The 21,636-nt window shown below is 46.1% G+C and overlaps 1 protein-coding gene across 4 annotated transcripts; it reads right to left on the bottom strand.

Annotated features, from left to right (window-relative positions):
* Positions 1-502: 502 nt before the first annotated feature.
* On the bottom strand, positions 503-17,985 carry rxrgb (retinoid X receptor, gamma b). 4 transcript variants are annotated; one of them, XM_057038725.1, is made up of 10 exons: positions 17,848-17,985; positions 5,987-6,222; positions 4,218-4,353; positions 2,688-2,882; positions 2,351-2,511; positions 1,851-1,980; positions 1,492-1,624; positions 1,314-1,405; positions 1,132-1,237; positions 503-1,045 (listed from the first exon to the last, which is right to left on the bottom strand). In XM_057038725.1, the coding sequence occupies exons 1-10, from the start codon at positions 17,930-17,932 to the stop codon at positions 898-900; spliced, it is 1,422 nt and encodes a 473-aa protein (XP_056894705.1). In that variant the 5' UTR covers positions 17,933-17,985; the 3' UTR covers positions 503-897. The 4 variants fall into 4 exon arrangements, with proteins under 4 accessions (XP_056894705.1, XP_056894706.1, XP_056894707.1 ...); XM_057038726.1 differs by having other exon boundaries at positions 2,703-2,882; XM_057038727.1 differs by lacking the exon at positions 17,848-17,985 and adding an exon at positions 13,467-13,548.
* Between the last annotated feature and the right edge of the window lie 3,651 nt (positions 17,986-21,636).

The following is a 21,636-nucleotide window of genomic DNA, read 5'->3' as shown; positions in this document are numbered from 1 at the left end:
TTTGTGGTCCGCGGGCGCCGTCTAGTGGTAAATATTGCGTAATACAATAAGGAGGCCTCTGGTTGAACTGGCTTCTAAATAAATAAAATCACCTTTAGAAACACTTTTGCCTTCTCATTGGTCCTGATCTTGGATATTTGTGCCTCAGTTTGATGATAGAATCTTCACTTCCATCTCCTGTTGTCCAGTGAAGCTTCACTTATGTTGCTGGGAGGACGGAGCACCTGGATGAAACTGGAAACTGAAAACTGCTGTCATCTTCTCCACTTCAGTCAAAACTTGTTTTATTTAGAATGCACTACTTTTGTGCACGAGGTTAAATTAGTTGTTAAACTCATGACAGGCCTGAGCATAATGATAATGGCATGAAAATGCAGTGAGGGATTTATTAAGAAATGAGGGATTCATGAAGAAAATTCACTCTAAACACTGATAAGTGCTTCAGATCAGCAAGCCTGAGGGGGGTGACACCATGCAACAGTCAGACTAGAGATCACAGGTGTTTCTGTTCACATTTTTAAATAATTTTATTCTGTAAGGATTTTTCAAATCTGTTTTAAGAAATGCTGATGTTTCTGTTATTATACAATTTCTCTTTCAATAAAATATGACTCTTTCAAATTGCATTGGTTTGCTATTAAAATGGACACCTGAAATCATCTATTTACAAAGGTCAGCTGTTAACAGTCCTATTACAGTTCATTGTGACAGTGTACTTGATCCTCCCAGTCACATCCCACCTCCCCCCACCTCAAAATACTTTTTTTAAAATTCAAGGTAATTACATTTTACTAGGTACAAAATATGATGTTTTACAATTTGAATCAAGTCTGTGTTTCTCTTCATCTTGCTGACAGCGCAGGAGTATGTACAGGGGGAAAGGGGGCGGTGCTGGTGTCATGTGATCTGATGCGGCGCCTCCAGCATCTCCATCAGGAAGGTGTCGATGGGCGTGTCGCCGATGAGCTTGAAGAAGAACAGATGCTCCAGACACTTGAGGCCGATGGAGCGCAGAGCGGGCAGGCGCAGCAGCAACTTGGCAAACCTGACACAGAAAAAGTGCCACCGTTTCGATTCAAATCTTTCTCACGTTCACGATTCCTGGAACAGTTTCCTCACGTTCTTTCCTACCTGCCCGGCTGGTCGGGGTATTTGTGTTTCGTGTACGACTCCAGCGACGCGTAAACCTTTTCCCTCAGCCCCTCGACCTCTTGGGGGTTTGAAAGACCTTTCGCATCTATCAACACAATCAGGACAAATGTTGCTCTGCTACGTCGTCGCCCAGGTGACAGGTGTCTTTGCAGGTGACCCACCTGGGTTGAAGAGGACGATGGCGCGCAGACAGCCGAGCTCTGTCTTGTCCATCTGCATGTCTTTCATCTTGGACACCAGCTCCGTCAGGACCCTGCAGACATGAATGTAGTTTTAGGGGTCGATGTGGAAACTAAGAGACGTCCCTAGCAGACGATGCTTCACCTTTTTGCTACTTACCGATCAAAAATGGAGCCCACTCCAGCGCTGTGAGCGCTACTGCGATGAACGTGGAGACCCGTCGCCAGCAGGATGCCGTCTTTTACTGTGACAGAGCGATGCGAGAAGGAGGCGATGAGGAGCTCATTCCAGCCTGTGGACGAAAGAAGAAAAATCAGGCACCTGATAAACATGTACATTTAAGTGATTTCATGTTTATTTGTTTTTGAGGGGATTTTTTTGGTGGGCTCATGTCAGAAAGACTGTGGTTTTACTTCTAAGCCTGTATGTAAAATGTTACACCAGCAGGGGGCAGAAGATTCAATTTTACTGAAGGGGAAAACAACAACACGTGTGCTTGTGCGCGTGTGTGCCTCCACCTGCTCGAAGCAGAATGACCTGGTCATCGAGGGGGAGTTCAGAAAAGTGCGGGATCCTCTTGGCCCACTCCACTAAGGTGAAGAGCTGCTTGTCTGCTGCCTGGCAGATATTGGTGACGGGGTCGTTGGTCTGGGCGGGAGGGAGGGGGGGGGCACAAACCAACAAAACAAATCCATGAGCTGAGATCGGTGACGCGGTGCAATGTTTTAAAGCACACAGTTCCAGCATCCAGAGCAGGGGAGGTGTTTTCATAGCGACGGCATGATGTCACCGATATGAAACGTAACCACATTAAGCCAGAGGACACATTTGTGTGCCTGTATTTGGCTCAGTCCCCAGGAACTATTCAACACTCCTCCATCGGGCCCCAACTTGCTTCAGGGGACCGTATGAGGCTCCGGCTGCAATGCTTTACACAGACTGTTTGTCTTTTCAGAATGTGCTTAGTTTACACTGAGTCTGAATCACACGTCATATTTATTTAAATCGAAGTGCTTACTGAGTTGCTGGGGATTCCTTCATTGTACGTCTCTGTTTTGGGCTCCACGGCCAATTCAGCATCGAGGATCTTGTCCACAGGCATGTCCTCGTTGAAGCTGCTGGTAGATTCCACCTCGCTGTCTCCGCGCTCTTTCCCCCGCTGCCTCTCTTCCTGCACGGCTGGAACCGCAGACACGCATGCGTTTCAAGTCATTACTGTCCCGACATCCTCATCAGTGCCACCATTTGGACATGACTTAAAACAAATGCCATCAATTCTCCATAAAAATCACTATAATAGGCAGTCTGACAATAAACATTTCAAGAATATAATCAAGCCAGTACAAACGACGCACATCTTGAACACACACCTTCCCGCTTCATGCCCATGGCGAGGCACTTCTGGTAGCGGCAGTATTGGCAGCGGTTCCTCTGGCGCTTGTCAATCAGGCACTCCTTGTTGTCTCGACATGTGTAGGTGAGATCCTTACGGACGGTCCTCTTAAAGAAGCCTTTGCATCCCTCACAGCTGTAGACGCCATAGTGCTTTCCTGCAGAAACAAAGGAAACACACAAGTACTTTGAGGGTAGGTCGGCATGGAAATAGTCTGGGTTGCAGCGATGCTTTCAGGTGCCACATCCCAAACAGAAAACAGCACAATCGGTCAAGATCATTTAAAAGAACCATAATAGTTGGGACAACAAGGCACCGTGAGACGTAAAATAAATGTCCTCAGCAGACTAGAGCGTGAGGATGACTAACAATCCATCAATGTTGCGCAATGTGGGTGAAAAGTAAGTTAAGTTCCCTTCAGATCACATTCAGTGAATGTCACTGGCTGGATTTCCGGTTTCCTGGTGCAGATGACACGTACTCTGGCATGCAAGCGTGCCATTTATGAGTATTGGCAGTGTGTTCTGCATTTCATTTAGTAAATAGCAAGGTAATCCACGGTGAACAACGCTGCTGATTGTTGGAGTTTGCGCCGTTGGGACCCGAGCCCGAGACTCAAACATGCAAGTATCGAACTCACTGGCCACTGTAACGGTCCTGGTGTCGCAGGACACAATGGACCAGAGGATGGAAACCACAAACAGCGGGCTCAAGAGGTTCCCGAAGGCTCGACATCAACACCCTGCAGGACGTTGTTGGGCGATGCCTCAAACAAGCATGAAGTTATCAGTCCATATGGCGCGGGGCCCTATCGACAGCAGTGCCACAGAAAACCTTTTTCAGAACAGATTCTTATAAAAAAAAATACACAGTGACCTCCAATAACCCAGGATTGGTTACCATAAAAGCACAACAAACCCGAAACCCCTAAAAGCCTGTTTCCTGCCACACTCCCTCAGAGTGGCGATCATGTTCTGTATTCTACATATTTACACAGAACGACTTCTTTAATCGTCACAAAGTCAATATCACAGGTTTATCCGGAAGATCTCACATTGAAAGTGGCAACAAATGCAGATTCCTATAATTTAAGAGAAAACAGGACATGTTGGAGAACCTCTAACCAACCCGAACGATGAAAGAGAGAAGGAAAAAGATGCGGTAAGGCTGCTCAACGGCATGGAAGGAAATTAAAGTGTTTTGCCACAACAGTCTAAGTTGACTGTCTAGTCAAGTTTCAGGATGCTGGTAAACAACGGCAGCATGTTGGTAGAAGGTGAAGCTACATTCATTTCACATTTATGGAGGCGTTTCCCCTATTCAAGCAAATCTGAGGAATAATGTCACTCCACTCAACCTTGATTTAGCATAATTTCCCTTCTAGCATCCCATAAATGGTCATCTGTCATGAGCACAGAAATATCAGTATCTGCCCTCTCATGCTTTCAGTCACGTCTGCTGGTGATGTCGGCACGATTCCCCGAGTCGTTACCTGAGGAGCGGTCCCCGCAAATGGAGCAGATGTGTTTTGAAATGCCGCCGGGGCTCGTTGACTGGTAGTTGATGTTTCCCAGGTTGTGCAGACCCGGCGGAGGCTTGATGTCCTCTGAGCTGTTCATAGAATTCATCTGAGGACAACAGGAAGACACAGGCGTCAGAATCTAAGATGAGGTGGAAAGCACTGCAGCATTACAGAGCCTGAGAGGAAGCAGAGAGGAAGTGAGAGTGGAGCGTTTCATGGCACTCCCCCTTCCTCTCCTTTAGCCTCCCTCTGCTGTGTTCTTCTCTCCCCTCCCACGCGTTTTAGCTGCAACCATCTCAGAGTGCGATCACATGCCCGGGTGGTGGGTGGGGCTCAGTCTGAGGCCTGTCATACAGGTTTTTTTAGTGTGTGTAGACAAGGGGGGGAGAGTACATACCAGTCACGTGGAGAGGAGGTGCAGTACTCACATTTGGACGGCAGGTGGAGGTAATGTGCAGGAATTTTAAAGGGAAATCAGTGGAAAAGTTTTTTAAAATAATCACAAATTGTTTCAGGGGAACGTAAAACCATGAAGCTAGTGAAACTCAAATAATCTCTCTGGACTGTAAAAGTGCTCGGCAACTCTGGACAGTTCAAGTCCAGCCTCCTTTGATGTCTGCATATCTCTTTGGTTCTCTTATCAGCCTTGCACCCTTTGACCCTTCTCTCCTACTGACGAGCGGCAGACTAGACGTGTATTTGTCCTGCACATTTTTTTGTTAGTTCAGTTGTTTACGTGCACACATCTGCACCGTATGATGAAACCAAGGCCTGACCTACATATGCCCTCGTGTTCTATATATTTGATGCTGTGTGACAAATAGGACATCCTAGTCACTTCAGGCTCTTCCTATCACTTATTTATTATGTGCACTCTTTTTTTTCTATACATCTTTTCACGTAGTCGGCACAGCCTTGTGACCTTACAGCAGAGCATACGATGAAAGTCTATTCTTCCTTTTATTCCAGCAACATCTCTGACTGTGCAGCCCCATTGAGTGATCCAGCTCGCAGTCCTCTCCATTCTGCGTATGTGAATCCGTGACCAGCGTTCATTCTACTCTAACGCACAATTCTAAAGTTTAGAGAAAATCTTTATTTTACTGGACGTCTGGAAATGCGTTGCAGTGTATTAAACTGTTATTGATCTGGATTATTGTACAGTAGTGTCCTGGGTTTTTCATACGGAGCATGGCGTGGAGAGCGTGCAGCTTCCTGTGATTAAGGTTGCCTTGCTGCAGTTTATGTAGCACAATCTGAGGAAGCAATTCTTGCAAAGCAGCGAATAAAAGTACCTCTCCTCTACACGCTGAAAACACCTCCAGAAAGATAGTTCTCTCTGTGCAATCAATGAGGGCACCATTGGTCCCCGTGCGATTATCCTGCATGAAAGCACTAATGCACAACTTGACCTTTGGGTCAAAAAGTTTAAAAGGTTAGAAGAAGAATAAGGGAGGGAGGGACGTTAAAGCGCAACAAGTACACACAATAGGTGAAGTTTGCCTACAAACTTTTAGGATTTTGGTGGGGATTTCAAGACTGACATGCAAAAGATCAACCAATTTGCACATGGGTTTAGGACGTTTTACACAGGGTGGACAGCTTTTAACCACAGGTAATAGAACACATTAAAAATGAGATTACTTTGTTAAACTCACCATATTTTGAATTGAAAATCAGGGAAATTACATGCAAATAAAGCTACTAATGAGCATCAACGCAGCCACACACATTCGCACCTGTGGACTATTGATGGGTCCAAAGTTCATGTTGGGTGTAGACGGCAGCGACACAGATGGCGAGCCCAGAGAAGAAGTGATGACAGAGTAGGGCGAGGCCAGGCCGTTCATTGGTGAGCCCAAGGTGGTCATGGGGGACAGCAGCGGTCTGGAGGTGTTGATGACTGACGGGTGGCCCACCATGCCACCCATGTGAGCCGGCTGAGCGTGGGCAGCGCTCATCGGCCCCGACGAATCTGGACGGGGAAAGGGCAGCTCGTTAAAACGTGCGAGACACAAGATAAAAGAACTTTACTGGCTAATTATTGTCATTTGTATATGAGGAGATTCATTTATTGTTTTAGATCAGTTCAGTTTGAACAGAACTTCTGAAGAGCAGTATCTCAGGCTTAATCATCCTCCTCCCATTGCACACGCACGTGAGCGGCGTTGATTTATTGACCTAATCACATCAGACTCTGCTGATACAGTCGCTGAAAAGCCCAGTTTCATCTTCTTAGTATAATATTTTCTCCAGTCAGACCAAACAGACTAGAAGGCCTTTTTAGCTAGCTGCAAACATGGGGAGTTCTGAGTGTTCCATGCTACTTCCATCATCTTGATTTTAATTCCTTCTCTGACATCTCTGGATCAGCTTACTTCCGCTAACCGCAGAGCATCCACAGTCCACCCAGACCAGTTCAGTTCTGTTTGAAGGGTATGGATACAGGAATGATCTGACACACCATAATATTCTAGTGTGTTAGCACAATGGTTTTAGAAGCCGTTATTCCAGTTTGTTGGTCAGTGGCAGCGCTGTAGTAGTACATTCCAGCAGCTCAATATGACGGACAGCAATAATTAAAATTGTGAAGATCATTTTTTTTAAAAGATTAAACTAAAGAGTTACTACCCCTCCTCTCTTTACCAGAACTGTTCTCTTTTTTCAATCAGTCCCAAAAGGCTCCAGTAGCTATACTGTATCTGTTTTATTTCCATTTATAGCTTATGTCATACATCCAGTCACATGATTATCACAGTGCACCGTCCGTGCAACCATTCCAGTGCACAAGGAAGGAAACCACATCCAAGCTCAGCATCTTCCTTTCAAGTTTTGAAATGGGTGCAAGGACAACTGAAGAAGGAGATGGAGCAAATACTCGCAAGCCTCTATCTCAGAGAAAAGATAGACTAGTTATAATCCTGACGGGCAACATTCAGTGTCTAGTGAAACGCTGTAAAATATTAAGGAATAAATTATCAGAATTTCATCCAAAAATAAAAAAGCATCGTGCCTTTATGACTGACAGCTTGCCAAGAAATGTCTTCCTCACTTCGCAGAATACTGAACTTTTGAGCTGCATCATTTCTTTTTCCTCATGACGCTGCATTCAGGTGGCAACAATACAGCTAAATAATTGTGACAACAGGTGTAAATGACAGTGTGTTGGCCATCACAACGTAACACGCTTCACCATCAACTGTGGCGTGGGCGGGTGAAACGAGGCCGAGAATCTTAGAATAAATTGCTGCTTAAGAGTTCCATATGACTTTCTGCGGCACAAATGTGGCTGGGGGGGGGTGAAACCCATCTGACTTTGGTCACAGGGTGCTGATTTAGATCTGCATCCACTGATAGAAAGTGACAGGCTGGCATTTCCCTGGATGACCTACTTAGGAAAGCTGTCAGTCATCTGGGTAACAGGACTCGCTGTGTGATTTCACGCATGTGCCACAGCTATCGGAACATTTATCGTCAATGCTAAATAAAAATACCATCACCACCACGTAGGACCCGCATCTTTTTTACGCATTCCTGGGTACATGATGTGCCTCCGGTGGCAGCATCTCATTCTGACATAAGGACTGTTGCCGCTGACTCAGAAATAAATAAAAAACAGAAGTTGCTTTGATCAAAATGTTACTGATGAAGAGCGACACGCCACCAAAAGCACAATAAACGCAGCCACTGAATGCTCAGAAATTCCAGAAGCTTCTGTTTTCCTGTGTCAGTGCACCATCCCCCGCCTTTAAACACACACGTACATACGCGTTTGATTCGAGCTCTTTATAGCTTGCGTAGATTTCAGTTGCTACCGATGCAAAGATGAAGTTGTGGCATGTGCAAGGGGTCAGTCCATGCTGCTTCAGGTGACAGTACAGGCAAGCACCAAAACTGGGACCTTAAACACACAATTCAATAAAGTAAAGTACGTAAAATCTAATATGAGACTTCATAGTTTGTACAGACACTCCGCTGCAAAGTGATCCTCTGCATGTAAAGATGAACAACGCACACTAGCGGGCAACTATAGTGACCCGCTCATCTTGTGGAACCTTTATATGTTGTAATTTTTAATTATTTGAAAGGATGATGTGATGACTGAGAACAGTTGACATTTCCTATGATAAGCACAACATGTACCAAGACAGAGCAGACTGGTGACAGGTTTGACCATGAGTATCTTTTTGGTACATTTCTTATAAAATCTGTCACAATATCGAATTTCAACAGTTTGTTGCTGTTTGTCTAATAATATCAGCTGAGTTCAGGACTTTTACTCATTTCACAGTGTCACTGTCATTTTTGACCCACGGCAACAATGAAGCCCAAATTAGATCCTCCTCAGCCACATGTAAGAAAATCTAGTTAAAGGAAATGGAACGTTTCAGTGATTGAAGACAGTCACTCTGAGAGGGGGGGGGGGGGGGGTAGAATGTCACAACGTCTGTCTGGATGCAGGTTCTGCTTGAATCAAAACACATTCCGAAACACACACAGCTGGCTGTCTACTCCCTCTCTGAGTGCCAAGGAACAGATGTTGTGCAACTTCCTGTTTAGCACTGAGACTATAGCCTCCCCCCGTCTCACTCGCCCACTTTCTCAGCCCTCCACTGGTGATCCCTGGCAGGCAAAAGTGCAATGGGGCCTCCCTCCCCCACAGAGCTGAGGGAACATAAAGATATGACACAGTAAAATACAAACGGCATTGATCCCTCGCTACAGCCCACAGTGCAAGTCTACAATGTAAATGTAAGCAAAGACTGCTCTGGATTGCTGCTTGTCTATTTGCCTGAATAATGAGCTTATGTAATGGAGGAGTTGCACGTACTGTGTCTGATTTTGAGCCTGACCCCTTCTCATTATGTGCATGAGAAATTCCCTTCCAGCATCGTAAAAATCTATTCTAGAAGCGCAGCTTAGGAGACACAGTGACGGGGCTGTTGTCGCACTATTCAGCAATTTAACACAATGTCAAAACAAGAAAGTATGTAGAAGGTCCTGCCCAGGGCAACAAATGACAGCACTGGTTGCAGACCTGTAAGAGCCAGAGTCCTGCACTGGTCCCGAATATGTGTTTATTTCAGGATTATTGTAAATCAAAAGAGACATCAGGCTGAAAACTGATATTTCAACTGATATTTCAAGAGTGATTGGATGCTGCCGTACCCATTCAACCTCCTTCTATCTCCGCAACAAAAGTCAAGCTTGAGGCGAAACCGAACCCGACACAGAGGGGCACAAAAGCACGTGGGCAGTCAGCTGGTCAGACGCCTAAAAGGGGAAAGACTGGCAACGTGAGTGCACTTTGAGAAGTGTGAGGGTGTGTTGGTGAGCTCTGTGGGTAAGGAGGCCAACGCATTTCACGGAGGAAGCGTAAATCGCCCGGAGCGGCTCAAAGGGGCCTATCCTGGAATCACCCGCCTCGACCAACTGTTCCGTGTAAATCACCTTTACATAAAGAAGCCTCTGGAATGTACATTCCTCTCACACATTGTAAAATACGCATTAGTGGCCACCAGGAGGCTGCTCGCAGACCCAGACTCACGCCGGTTTCTCTCCTGTGTTTGCCGTCAGCCGCTGCGGAGGCCGAAGCATCTATTTGTGAGCAAACAGACGGCAGTGAAGGGCACCTTTGACCATCGGCGCCACAAATCAAAGGTCGCCTGTTGCCAAACGCGTGAACCAAGTTCAAGCCAGTACCTGTTTGCAGCGGAGCTGCTCTGATCATTCCCAGAAATGGTCAAGGAGAGAAGGGAAAAGCCCTGCAGGCACATCATCCACCATAAGCCACACATGATGAAAAACCAAGCGTTCTGTCCTATTCAACAGCTAAGTCACAGACCACAAACCTTCTAATTCCCTCTCAGTTAATTACTGGTTAATGGCTGGATGGAATCACTCCTTTGTGTGGTAATTCGATAAACCCCACAGCCCTCTAACTAACATTATCTCTTATCTGGAGAGAAGAGCAGTACTGGAGGTGTATGTTGGGGATGGGACAGCACAGCAGCACATTCTTACACTGCTCTTACATTGATACACCTGCGTGGATCTGATCGCTACCTTGTTTCCATGTCTCCGGGAGTATTTTGTGGTCATGCGACCGGTCTACTGATCATATCAGCAGCTGACAGTCCCGCGGCCATATGAGGGGGAGCAGAAGACATCCTAAAGTAATCAGACGGATGGCTTGCAGACCTCATTAGGAGCAGCAGACATGTGATTAAGAAATCTCAAGCTCACCAGCAGCAGCCACAAATCCTGGTCAGAGACGCTTTTGTCACAGAAACACGATTAAAAAAAAAAAAAAAAAACATTGATCCCCCCCCCCCCATGTGTGTACACAAAAACACGAGCATTTATTTATTAATTTCTTTGCTAAATGAGGTTGATGTCTGATCAGTTGTGTCAGCAAATCCTCTTATCCCTGGGTAAGTATATGGAGCTCAGCAGGCCAGCTGTCAAGAAAGGTAGGGAGCCGAGAGGGAGGGGACAGGGGGAGGGACAGGGCCAATTAGGGGAGATGGATGGATGGATGGATGGATGGATGGATGGATGGATGGATGGATGGATGATGGATGGGTGGGTGGATGGGTGGATGGATGGGTGGGGGGTGGGTGGATGGATGGATGGATGGTGGATGGATGGATGGATGGATGGATGGATGGATGGATGGATGGATGGATGGATGGATGGTGGGTGGGTGGTGGGTGGATGGGTGGGTGGGTGGGTGGCTGGGTGGATGGGTGGCTGGATGGATGGATGGGTGGGTGGGTGGATGGATGGATGGATGGATGGATGGATGGATGATGGATGGATGGATGGCTGGATGGATGGATGGCTGGGTGGGTGGATGGGTGGATGGATGGATGGATGGGTGGATGGATGGATGGATGGATGGGTGGATGGATGGATGGGTGGGGGGTGGATGGGTGGCTGGATGGATGGATGGTGGGTGGGTGGTGGATGGGTGGGTGGCTGGGTGGGTGGGTGGTGGGTGGGTGGGTGGTGGATGGGTGGATGGATGGATGGGTGGGGGGTGGATGGGTGGGTGGGTGGATGGCTGGATGGGTGGGTGGGTGGGTGGATGGGTGGATGGTGGGTGGGTGGGTGGATGGATGGGTGGGGGGTGGGTGGATGGGTGGTGGATGGGTGGGTGGCTGGCTGGCTGGGTGGGTGGTGGGTGGGTGGGTGGGTGGGTGGCTGGCTGGGTGGGTGGATGGTGGGTGGGTGGGTGGCTGGCTGGCTGGGTGGGTGGGTGGGTGGGTGGGTGGATGGGTGGGTGGCTGGGTGGATGGGTGGCTGGATGGATGGATGGCTGGGTGGGTGGTGGGTGGGTGGGTGGCTGGCTGGCTGGCTGGCTGGCTGGGTGGGTGGGTGGTGGATGGGTGGGTGGTGGATGGATGGATGGATGGATGGATGGATGGATGGATGGATGGATAATAGATGCTGTTTTTCCTACCCTGAAACAGTGTCCCTCCCTGCCTCTTGTGACATTTTTACCACAAAAGGGATTTCATCTGATAATATTAAATCACCCAGTGGGGGGAAATGGTGATTCATTTTCTGAAGGTAAAACATGACAAAAAAAATCTCTATTCCCAAATAAAATACCTCAAATAAAAACACTTTGAGGTTTGTTGTTTTTGGGGGGTGTTGGGGGTTGGGGGTTGCAGAATACTTGAGAGTGTAGCAATCAAAAACTGTGTTTCCTCCAAGCAAGACAGTCCAGGTCAGCTGACAGTGGAGTCGGCTGTGAGTAACGGACAACATGACACAATGGCGATAAACTCAGGCACAAAACTGTGAAGTGGGGCAAATCTCATCTCAACCACTTCCAAATCATCAGTCATACTGCATGACAATGAAATGCAAAAACAACACAAGGGAACAAAAAGGAACAGCTTAAACTCAACATCAACCCAACCAATAGCCAGTAAAGGTGTCCTTGTCCATTCCTAAATGTTTGTTTTCTACAGAGGCGTATAGATAACACACAGTAACGCTAAAGAAATTAGCTCTAAATATTGTCTTGTATTGTGGCCTTATAAATAAGGGAATTCCCCCCCCCCCCCCCCCCCCAAAAAAAAAAAAAAATCAAGTCAAGCTAATGAACATCATCTGCTGTCTATCTTTGTATCAACAGACACTGCAGATGTGCCAGAGGGATGTTTTTATGGCCAGGAGAGGGGGGAGGGACGGGGACGGGATCGATGAGGAGGCCAGAGCTGAGACAGGGGACGAGATAAAGACTGTTTGAAACTTAAACAGTCAGAGATAACACAATTCCACTGGCTGACCAAGCAGTCCTCGAAAACAAACAGGTGGAGATCACACACACACACACACACACACACACGCACACACTCTACTCTTGCAAGAGAGCAACCAGGGTGACCCGACCTCTGTATCTTCGACCTGATCCTAGAAAGACAGCCAGACGACACAGCAAGCTCAACGAAGCCAAATAGTTCAGGGATAGAGCGAGTTGACTGTTGCACATGTATCCTTAGTAACACTTAATAACTGACCCCACTTGATTTATGTAAAAAAAAACTTTTATGAATGAACCCTGTCTCTGTCACCAACACGTTTTATTGACAGCAGCCAGTCAGCTCAGGCCAGCAGCCCTCATGTTTTAAGCAGCAATAAATCTAAAATATTTTTCTAAACCAAACTATCTGTGGTTTTAATCAACTTTCCTTTATAAAAGAAGTGGATTAGCCTGATATTACACGTCCCGTGTAGTCATCAGAGCACTTTCCGTGCTCTGTTAGACTTATCCACAATGTTCTGCCCTTACAGCAACTCAGAAATGGAGAACAAATTAACATCTCATGGTTTTCTTCCACAGAGGAGAAACTACAGTTGTAAACAGGAGTCACAAGCTTTGCTCAAGGACACCAGAGGAAAGACAAAGTTCTGTGTTATCAATTTAAAACACGTAAGCAGTTTCTAAGTAGGCTGCAAAATGTGCCTTCTACATCCTTTTGGAATCATTAGGAATTGGGGAGGTGATAGAAGGATGCACCACCACCACTACTCACTTCTGAGTCCTAAAGTGGCTCAACCTTATTCTGACACTTCCACCACTGATGAATTCAAAGACCAGGCAAGGATTTGAGGCAGGAAGCGTAAAAGTTTTCACGCCAGCAGTCAGATTTTGTTTTTGCCTGAGCTGACACTTTGCAGCAAACAGCAAACCCAGCTACTCACAGTGGCCAGAGTCTATCTCCTGCCCAGGGCTTCCTCCAGTTGCAGGTGATGCCAGCGTGTGCCACATGTCTTCGGGTACAGATCCCAGCCAGTCCGGACCAGCACGCGGACTCGACAGTTAGTCCTCAGAGGGAAGATATGCAGTGATGGGGTCGGTCGGAAATAATTAAAAAATAAATAAAAATCAAACACTTTTTTAAAGCAGCCAGATCACGAGAGCTGCTACGGACAGAAGGGTGGGGGCTTAGCAAAGGGCAGAAGAGGTGGAGTCCACCGGTGCCGGTTATAGGATTACACAGATTATCCGCCCGGGGAGATCAATCCCACAGGAGCTGTTTGCTTCCCGATCAAATCAGCTCTCGTCTCATGTGTCTATCTTAGTGTTGGTAAAATTATCTGCACAGAGACACCTGTTGTAGCGGCAGAGCACCGTGTCATGGGCGTGTGTGTGTGTGTGTGTGTGTGTGTGTGTGTGTGTGTGTGTGTGTGTGTGTGTGTGTGTGTGTGGTGGGGGGGGGGGGGGTTGGTACTTACGATTATGATACTCAGAAGTTTCCTATTTCTCCCTTGTAAAAGGATCAGGACTTGAGAACATGAGGGATAGTGAGCCACTGAGATTCCACTAGTCCTCAGAAGCTTTTTCTTTTATCTGTCAGATATTTAGACACAAAACACTAAAAAAAGATGTCTGTCTTTCACTCCTTTTAAATGCCAGCTTGCAATTTTTAAAAAAAAAAGTTTTTACTGTGGCGTGTTCCCCCTGTGAACATTGTTAAGGTGTTTGTGTGTTTAACCAGTGTTGTGGCATGCCAGGAAGTGGGGAATTGTCTTCTTAAGTGCTCCAGGATGGTGGAGTAAACACACAGCTAAGTGAAACCCCAGATGGAGATACAAGCCAAAAATATAACTTAAAGGCAATGAAGAACAATACATGACAAACCCTAAACGGAACCTAAATAAACTTTTGAAAACATTCGGGGATCAATTCAATCTTTACTCCAACAGGCCCACATTTCAGGCCTTTAAAGACTATCATCAAAACCATCAAACCTCACACCAGGGATTACAAAGTGCTTTAGTCTGCAGGGGCTTTTTAATCTACTCTGCCGGCCAATCAGAGACCCTGACATTTGGTGTCGTGAACCAGCCCATGACTCCACTTTTCTTGTGCAGAGCACCTGCATGAAGCTGGATCAAATGTCCGTACAGTGCTGTAAAGATCACCACAAGAAACCAAATCCCCACTGTGACCCAGTCAAGAGAATACACACTTGCCTCACCAGACGATATTTAAATATAGCCCCTCTGAAGTGCATCTGCTGCGTTACAGTAGGGTGACCTGACCCACATCAAACACACCAAATTAACCGCGAGAACCGTAATTGGCATTCAGAAGCAGATCTTCTGAAAGAAACGGGATGGTTGGCGGCCTGACAGCACAGGTATGATAATAAAGCCTGCTGTACTTTAAATCTGACAGATATGAAGCAACAATGGACCGTTCACATCACTCTTGACACTCGTGACAACAGGAAAGATTTTAATATGAAACATGAAACGTTTCAATCTGGAAAGAGTTTACCTTGGTATTTAAAAACAATAATGAATACTGTTGCAATTACTTCTGACTTTATTGACCATCTAGCCTGTCAGCCAAAGTTTCCACCACTTGGGATTTTATTTTTGGCAGCAGTCCTCTCCTCCAGGAAATTTAGGATCGGTTAGACACTGATTAAAAAACTGTCAAAGGATAGCACCGACAGAGCCCCAAGTCTTCAACGATCAACACATCATTGACTTGAATGGTACCCCCTCTGCAACAGTGTCATGACGGGCTCAGGTTCCATGGCTTTTACCACGGCCTTCAGGCAAAATCTGACCCCAGGCCATCATGGGAATTTATCTCAGCGCAACAGTTTATTGCAGTTCTATAATGGGTAAAACACTCAGATCACTCTAAGATGTGCTCTTAAAAAGACACCATCTCATGTTAAACTGCCTGTTTTGCTGTTGTCCCTTCCTAAAATTAGACACTGCCTGAAGTGATTTGATTTTTGGGACAGAGACACATTGGTGTTTGCATCCCTGTGTGGTGTGTGTGTCATTGCTACACAGTTACTAATGAAAACTGTTGTACAGATCTCATCATACAGCTGCAGCCTCTAGGGCCTTTCAAGGTTCTCTGCGTGATTAAAGCAGGAATTAATTCAAGGCTCTGACCTTCTTTGCTAATGACTAATTACTGACAATTATTCCGGAGAATGGCCTCCTTACACCCCGTCTTTTCCTTTATCCTGTTCTCACAATTAGCACCCACTCAGGCCCGGCGGTCTCGTTTGCACTGACACAGAAATGCACTCAGTCAAATGTGTCTGGAAATGGACCTATTGTCTGGCTGGTCTTTTTGCACTCATGCATGTGCACCGGAGGGTTTAAGCTACAGAATTCTTGAGCAAATACCTGCACAAGGACACACCTTCTACCTGTGTGGTTTATTTAACTCAGCGGCAGAGGGTGGGTGAATGCAGGGATCGGCCCGTGACAGAGCAAAGACTTTGCAGTCAAACAGAACACCCAAATTCTTGAAGTCACATTATGTCATCACACATTGGCTGTGTAGTGTGTGTGTGTGTAGCTGGAGGTGAATCATTGACCTCTGGCAAGTGATGAGAGCTCACATCAACGAGGGTGACCTCTCTCTACCCCCTCCCTGCATTTCCCCTCTACTTCTCCCTCTCCACTCTCACTCCTGTTCTCCTTTCTGCTGCAACTTCCCCTAACGGCGAATCTTCTCACAAAGTCAAACACATGCGGGGAGCTGCCTCGCGTCAGCCTGTCTGGAATCACTTCCACCAGCGGAAAAAACGAATGCAAACTCATCTGCAACTGCACCGTCTGCTGCTCTTCCAGAAACAGTTTACGGCCCTTTTCTTCATGAGCGTTCTGAAGTGGGCTGTTGATGGTAAACACCGCGCATCATAAGTCAAAGCTGAGGCCGTTCCTTTTGGGTTTAGCCTCAGAAAGAGTTTAGCAGCTTTTAGTTTTAGCATTTAGGAAGGTTTTGGCCTTCGCTGGGTTTCATTTAACATGAAGTCGGATAAGTCTTAAAATACACTCAAACACACAGCTCGTCCAATTTGGTCACAGCCTGCAGGAAATGATTTTAACGAGTAACTGGCGCGGCTGTTTTAAATAACATATCTATATTTATGTGGCCTGATTTGCAAATGCCATCTCCATCAGATCAGAGCGGGTCTTATGAGGTGGCCATGATAGACCTGGTGCTCCATGGGGGCTCTGCTTTGTCTGGAGGCTTCCCTCAACATGTTCTCATATCCAGATGTCTTTCTTGTGTCCCTTGGAGGCGCATTCACTATGGAAACAATTTTCAGTCCCTCCGAATGGTGCCAAGATATCCGAGATAACATAAAGGGACTTCAAAGAGGTATGATTTGCCTCTTTATAATGCCACATTATCAGTCTATCTCTCACCCCCCCCCCCCCCCCTCCCTCCCTACAAAGGACAGTGTAGTAAAAGCATGAGTGTATCTGTCACAGCGGTGACAGAGTGAAAGAGAGGGAAAAAACATCACATGATAAATGATGCACATAGTGTGTGACTCGCCGAAGCTGCGGGAAAAAAATGAGCCTCACGTTGCAGACGGTCCAGTTTTAAGATGGTTTGGGCTGATTTAAACGCAATGCAGGCGCTTCTTCGGCCCAGTGGGGACACGAAGTCTGTTTTCCACGTGTTGCAAACTGCACGCTAAGAAGTACGAGTCATTTCCATGGAGGCTGTCACAGCAAATACTGATAATAGAATAAAGCCATCAGCTGGTTCCAGGTCAAAGTCAACACGTCAGAGCAGAGTTCAGCCGGAGTGGGTAAAAATCACATCGTGCTGTCATTCGGCTGGATAAAAAGCACCGCGATGACCGCGCCAGAGCGCACAAAACTACAGCCGTTTACCTTAAAAATGAGGTCTGCCTCCGAAAATCGCCATTTTACGAATTTCTCACTGAATCTGACACCCGTACACAACTAAAAAAAAAAAGATTTTAGCAAAGCAAGAGACGCGCGGCGAGCGCCATAAATTACATAAGCGCAATTAAAGTGCCAACCTCTGACCTTGCCTGACCTGCACAACAACGATCACCTGACGTTTTCTATTAGCAGCAAATTTAAACAGGCAGCGGCTGAAAGACTGTGGTTAGCGACAAGTTGAAGAGCCGGACTCCTGGATACCGGCTGATAAGTGTGCGGACGGCGGCTCGGCGCGCCGTTCCGCGCAGGATCGCCACGAAACGGACGCGGTTGCATGAAATCAAAACAAACCGTAGAGAAACCGAAAGGGACACGGGGGGAGCGTGGAAGAACTTACTGAGGTGTAAATATGGATCATTGCTGTCCATAATGTGCGAGTTGAAGCGTCGATCTCCTACAGTCGATGCTGCATCCCAGCGCATTCCTCTCCCAGCCCGACTCAACTCTGCAAGGCGGCTCTACACGGGGGCCCAACAAGGGGGGCGGGGGGTAAACAGGGCTTCTCCCAATGACAACAGTGCTCGATATCAAGCTTACAAAGCGATCCTGATCCTGCAGTGACGCTCTGTTGCAATGTATATTAAACGTGGTATAGAATGAGATTTGCGCCAATCTACTAAAAAATAATGTAAAAATGCAATGTTTTTGTATACAATAACTAATAGACGTTTAAGGAGCCGAGACAGAATAACGTCAGGTGTGTCAAAGGGACATTTTCTTTGAGCTTCACTGACTTCTTTTTTTGTTCATTGCAACAAACCAATCATTTATGCATTTATTTTAAGTCCCTCGACATTGTTTTCCAGGTCATTTGTGTGCTAATGCAAATGTATTCAATAAATGCAGTTTGTTGTTAGTTTGTCTTTAAAAATGCGATGAAGTTGAGTTTAAAGAAGCAGAAGTGGGAAGTAGATAGTCCCTCAAATTTGACTTTATGATTGCATTTAGTCCATTGATAATTTGTTGTAGTTGAACTTGCAACAAAAATGTCAATTCAAATTCCACATAGTTCTTTCTTTCTTTCTTTCTTTCTTTCTTTCTTTCTTCTTTCTTTCTTTCTTTCTTTCTTTTAAAATCAAATTTGAGACATTGTTTTCATCCCCTGTTCTCTCCCTGAGCCTTTGGTGTTTACCTTCTGCTAATGGGAGCCCTGGTCTGGGTACCCCCCGGAGTCCCCCCACAACCCCGTTCAGATTGCGGGGTCATGCAGGGGTCCCTCAGAAGGTTATTCAGGAGTCAAGCCGCTGTGACGCTTTCACAGTCCTCCAGTGCGGAGCGGGCAGACGCTCCGTCAAATGCCGTCCTCGCTGACCACTCAGCCGCTAATGGGACAAGCACCCCCGGTCCCACCGTCCTTGTTACAGCGACCCATAAAGGCGCACAGGAGGATGCTAACCAAGATGAATGGCGTTTTTTTTCTCTGCTCATTCTGCACTAATCAGAGCTTTTCATTTGTTATAGCCTTGCGCCAGCCCCTCCACCGGCAGCCTCCATTAGGGCAAGATAACGTATAAATTCATTAAAGTCAAAGAGGGACGTTAAAATGGCCATTTGTCACATCTCTCTTTGTGTGTCCTAATGGTGGCACATGGTTCAAGGCATTGAGATTATTTTGGGGGACCTTTTTTTTCCGGCCTCTACACTTAGAGAAACGTGGGAACTTGTGTTTTTCTTTTTACAAAAAGATAGATTTTTAGTTCCATTATTTAAGATAATTCACTCTTCTGTGACTGGAATCAAATAAAAAAAATATGTCCACACTCCTAAATTAGGCTTGTTTATTTTTTTTAATTTGTTTTTGCCATAACAAAACTCCATCAATCACCCTCAGAGGCCTCCCCTCCCCTTCTCCACGCAGCAGACTCACAGTAAACCAGCTAATCCCTTTGTATTCACACCAGTGTTCCCACTAAACAATGTCCCAAACCTAATCCCAAACTAGCCTTGACAAACCTGGGCCACCTGCTAGCAAGGAGCCAGCAAAGGCCAAAGCAGGCAATCATTCTAAAGTCAAAGAGAATTTCTGTTGTCAATGAGCTGATTTTTCCTTTTGCAGACTGTGCTTGGGCTGTGCATCAGGATGGAAGTCCTGGCGACGTCCTCACGGGAGAGGTCTCTCTCCGGCTGCCTCCGATGCCATTAGCTCATCTCGCATTTTATCGTAGGGACTCCCACCCCTCTGGTCTTTCCCCACACCCCCCTTTTTTATCCATTCTGACAACCCTTGCCCCCTGCTCTATACATAAACCTCGAGATGATAAGTGTCCCCCCCTCTTTGTGCCGGCCAGGATAAGACAATACCACACAGCGCTGCCGAATATCATCCATCTCTTAGGTCATCAATCAGGGACACAAAAGATGAAATGTTGCTGCAGCTCCCCTTTTTTCACAAAAAGGGTCTCTCACTTCTACTCCCCTTTTTTTCTCACTGCTTGGTTCCTTCACACTACGTGGAAGGAATATGCAACTCTTTTTAAGCATTAACGTCCACACCCCGCCAGATCTTTCTCTGATGAGCTGCTCTCGTTCACCTGCAGTGTAGCAAAGGCTCTGCCTGACTGAAAACAGTCACTCGGGGAAATTTACACAAGATAGTTCGGCGGTAGATCCAAATTGAATGCACGGTGGAGTATTAAAACCACCATTCACCTCCCGTCAGTCATCTTTTCTGCCTCATTAGGTTTGTACTCTGAGGACCAGCGTGAGGCTTTTTGTCTTTGGTCTTTGTCTTGCAGTAATGTCTGAGATTAGAAAAGGGGCCCGAGCTGCACACAAAGCACAACACATGTTATTGGAACAAAAATCATGTATGACACCATAAAAAAATCCATATTTAAAAAAAAAAAAAATCCATGCTGCATTTGATGCAAATGTTGCGTGAAAGGGTCCTGTCGGCATCATCAGATTGTCTTGATAATCTATGTTAGTCTGGATCTGAGGGGCTTTACACAATCAATATGATAAGCCCTAAGCTGCCCACGGACCGGAGACACCACCGTGCACGCCATTACCGCGCCACTCCAATCAGACCACTGTGCATTATCATTACCATTATGACACGTGATATAGGCAGACACATGGCTCATATTCTTGAACCCCGGTTTGGCACTTAGCAGATAATGGATTGTTTGATGTCAGCAATTGTTGCAGTCGCACCAGTGCATCATCAGTAAAGATAAAGACTTTTTGGGAAGAATATTCGTCAAATATGGACGTGGAACTCTGCTAATTGGTTTTGATGTGACAGGACAGACTGCTGGCAGATGGTTGACCTATATGTTCAACTATACCTTGCTGTGATAAGTTAAGATGGACTGGGGGGGTTTGTTCTTTTATAACAGAGCGGGACCAATCCACCCAGGCCACCTCAGGTTAATCCTTACTACGACCTGAAATGCCCACGAGGGATTACTGATTTTTAGCACACAATGTCCCTTACCACTATGCCCGTGCCATTTAAATACCACAAAGTCAAAGAATATTACTTGTGTGTCTCACCTTTAAAGTACAAACCTCTGTGCAGAGATGATGCTTGTTTAAAATGGCTCATTTGACATGCATACGGTACTCGCTAAAATGTGTAAATTAATGCATTTACCTCGGTATTTATTCCAGTACATGCAAAATATTGGATCAGAAGGAGAGTGTGCAAATTTGCAAACTGATTCAACAAATGAGGACAGGGCCACCAATCAATAAGAAGTACCTAACCCATGTTGAAACATCTTAAATAAAGAGTGACGAGAGGCAATCACAAGTTGGACCAGCAAGAGGGACTTAAGAAAGGAAATGGAACCACAGCACTGGTGATCTCACAGTGGACTGTTGTCGCCCCTGTTGGCAAGTGCAGCGAGGTCTCTTGTGTTTTCAATCCAGTCCTTGAACAGAACATTCTAAAATAAGGTCCAGGTGCCCCTCCTTTCCCTCTGAACTTTAGTCTGCAGTAATGTGTGTGAGCCCTTGACAAGAATTCTAATTAGCCAGAATTGTGCTTCAGCAAAAGGTGAATTGAATTTAAAGTTTGGAAATAGCCCCCATCTCCCAGATCAACAAGATAACTGCACAAAGCAGCTTTAAACTCTATGCTGAATATTTTTTTAAAAAAGGATTTCAAAATATACAAAAT

This window comes from Takifugu flavidus, chromosome 7 (assembly GCF_003711565.1).
Source record: "Takifugu flavidus isolate HTHZ2018 chromosome 7, ASM371156v2, whole genome shotgun sequence".
Lineage (NCBI taxonomy): Eukaryota > Metazoa > Chordata > Actinopteri > Tetraodontiformes > Tetraodontidae > Takifugu > Takifugu flavidus.
The sequence above is the reverse complement of the archived record's forward strand: the minus strand, read 5'-3'. Positions and strand labels throughout refer to the sequence as shown.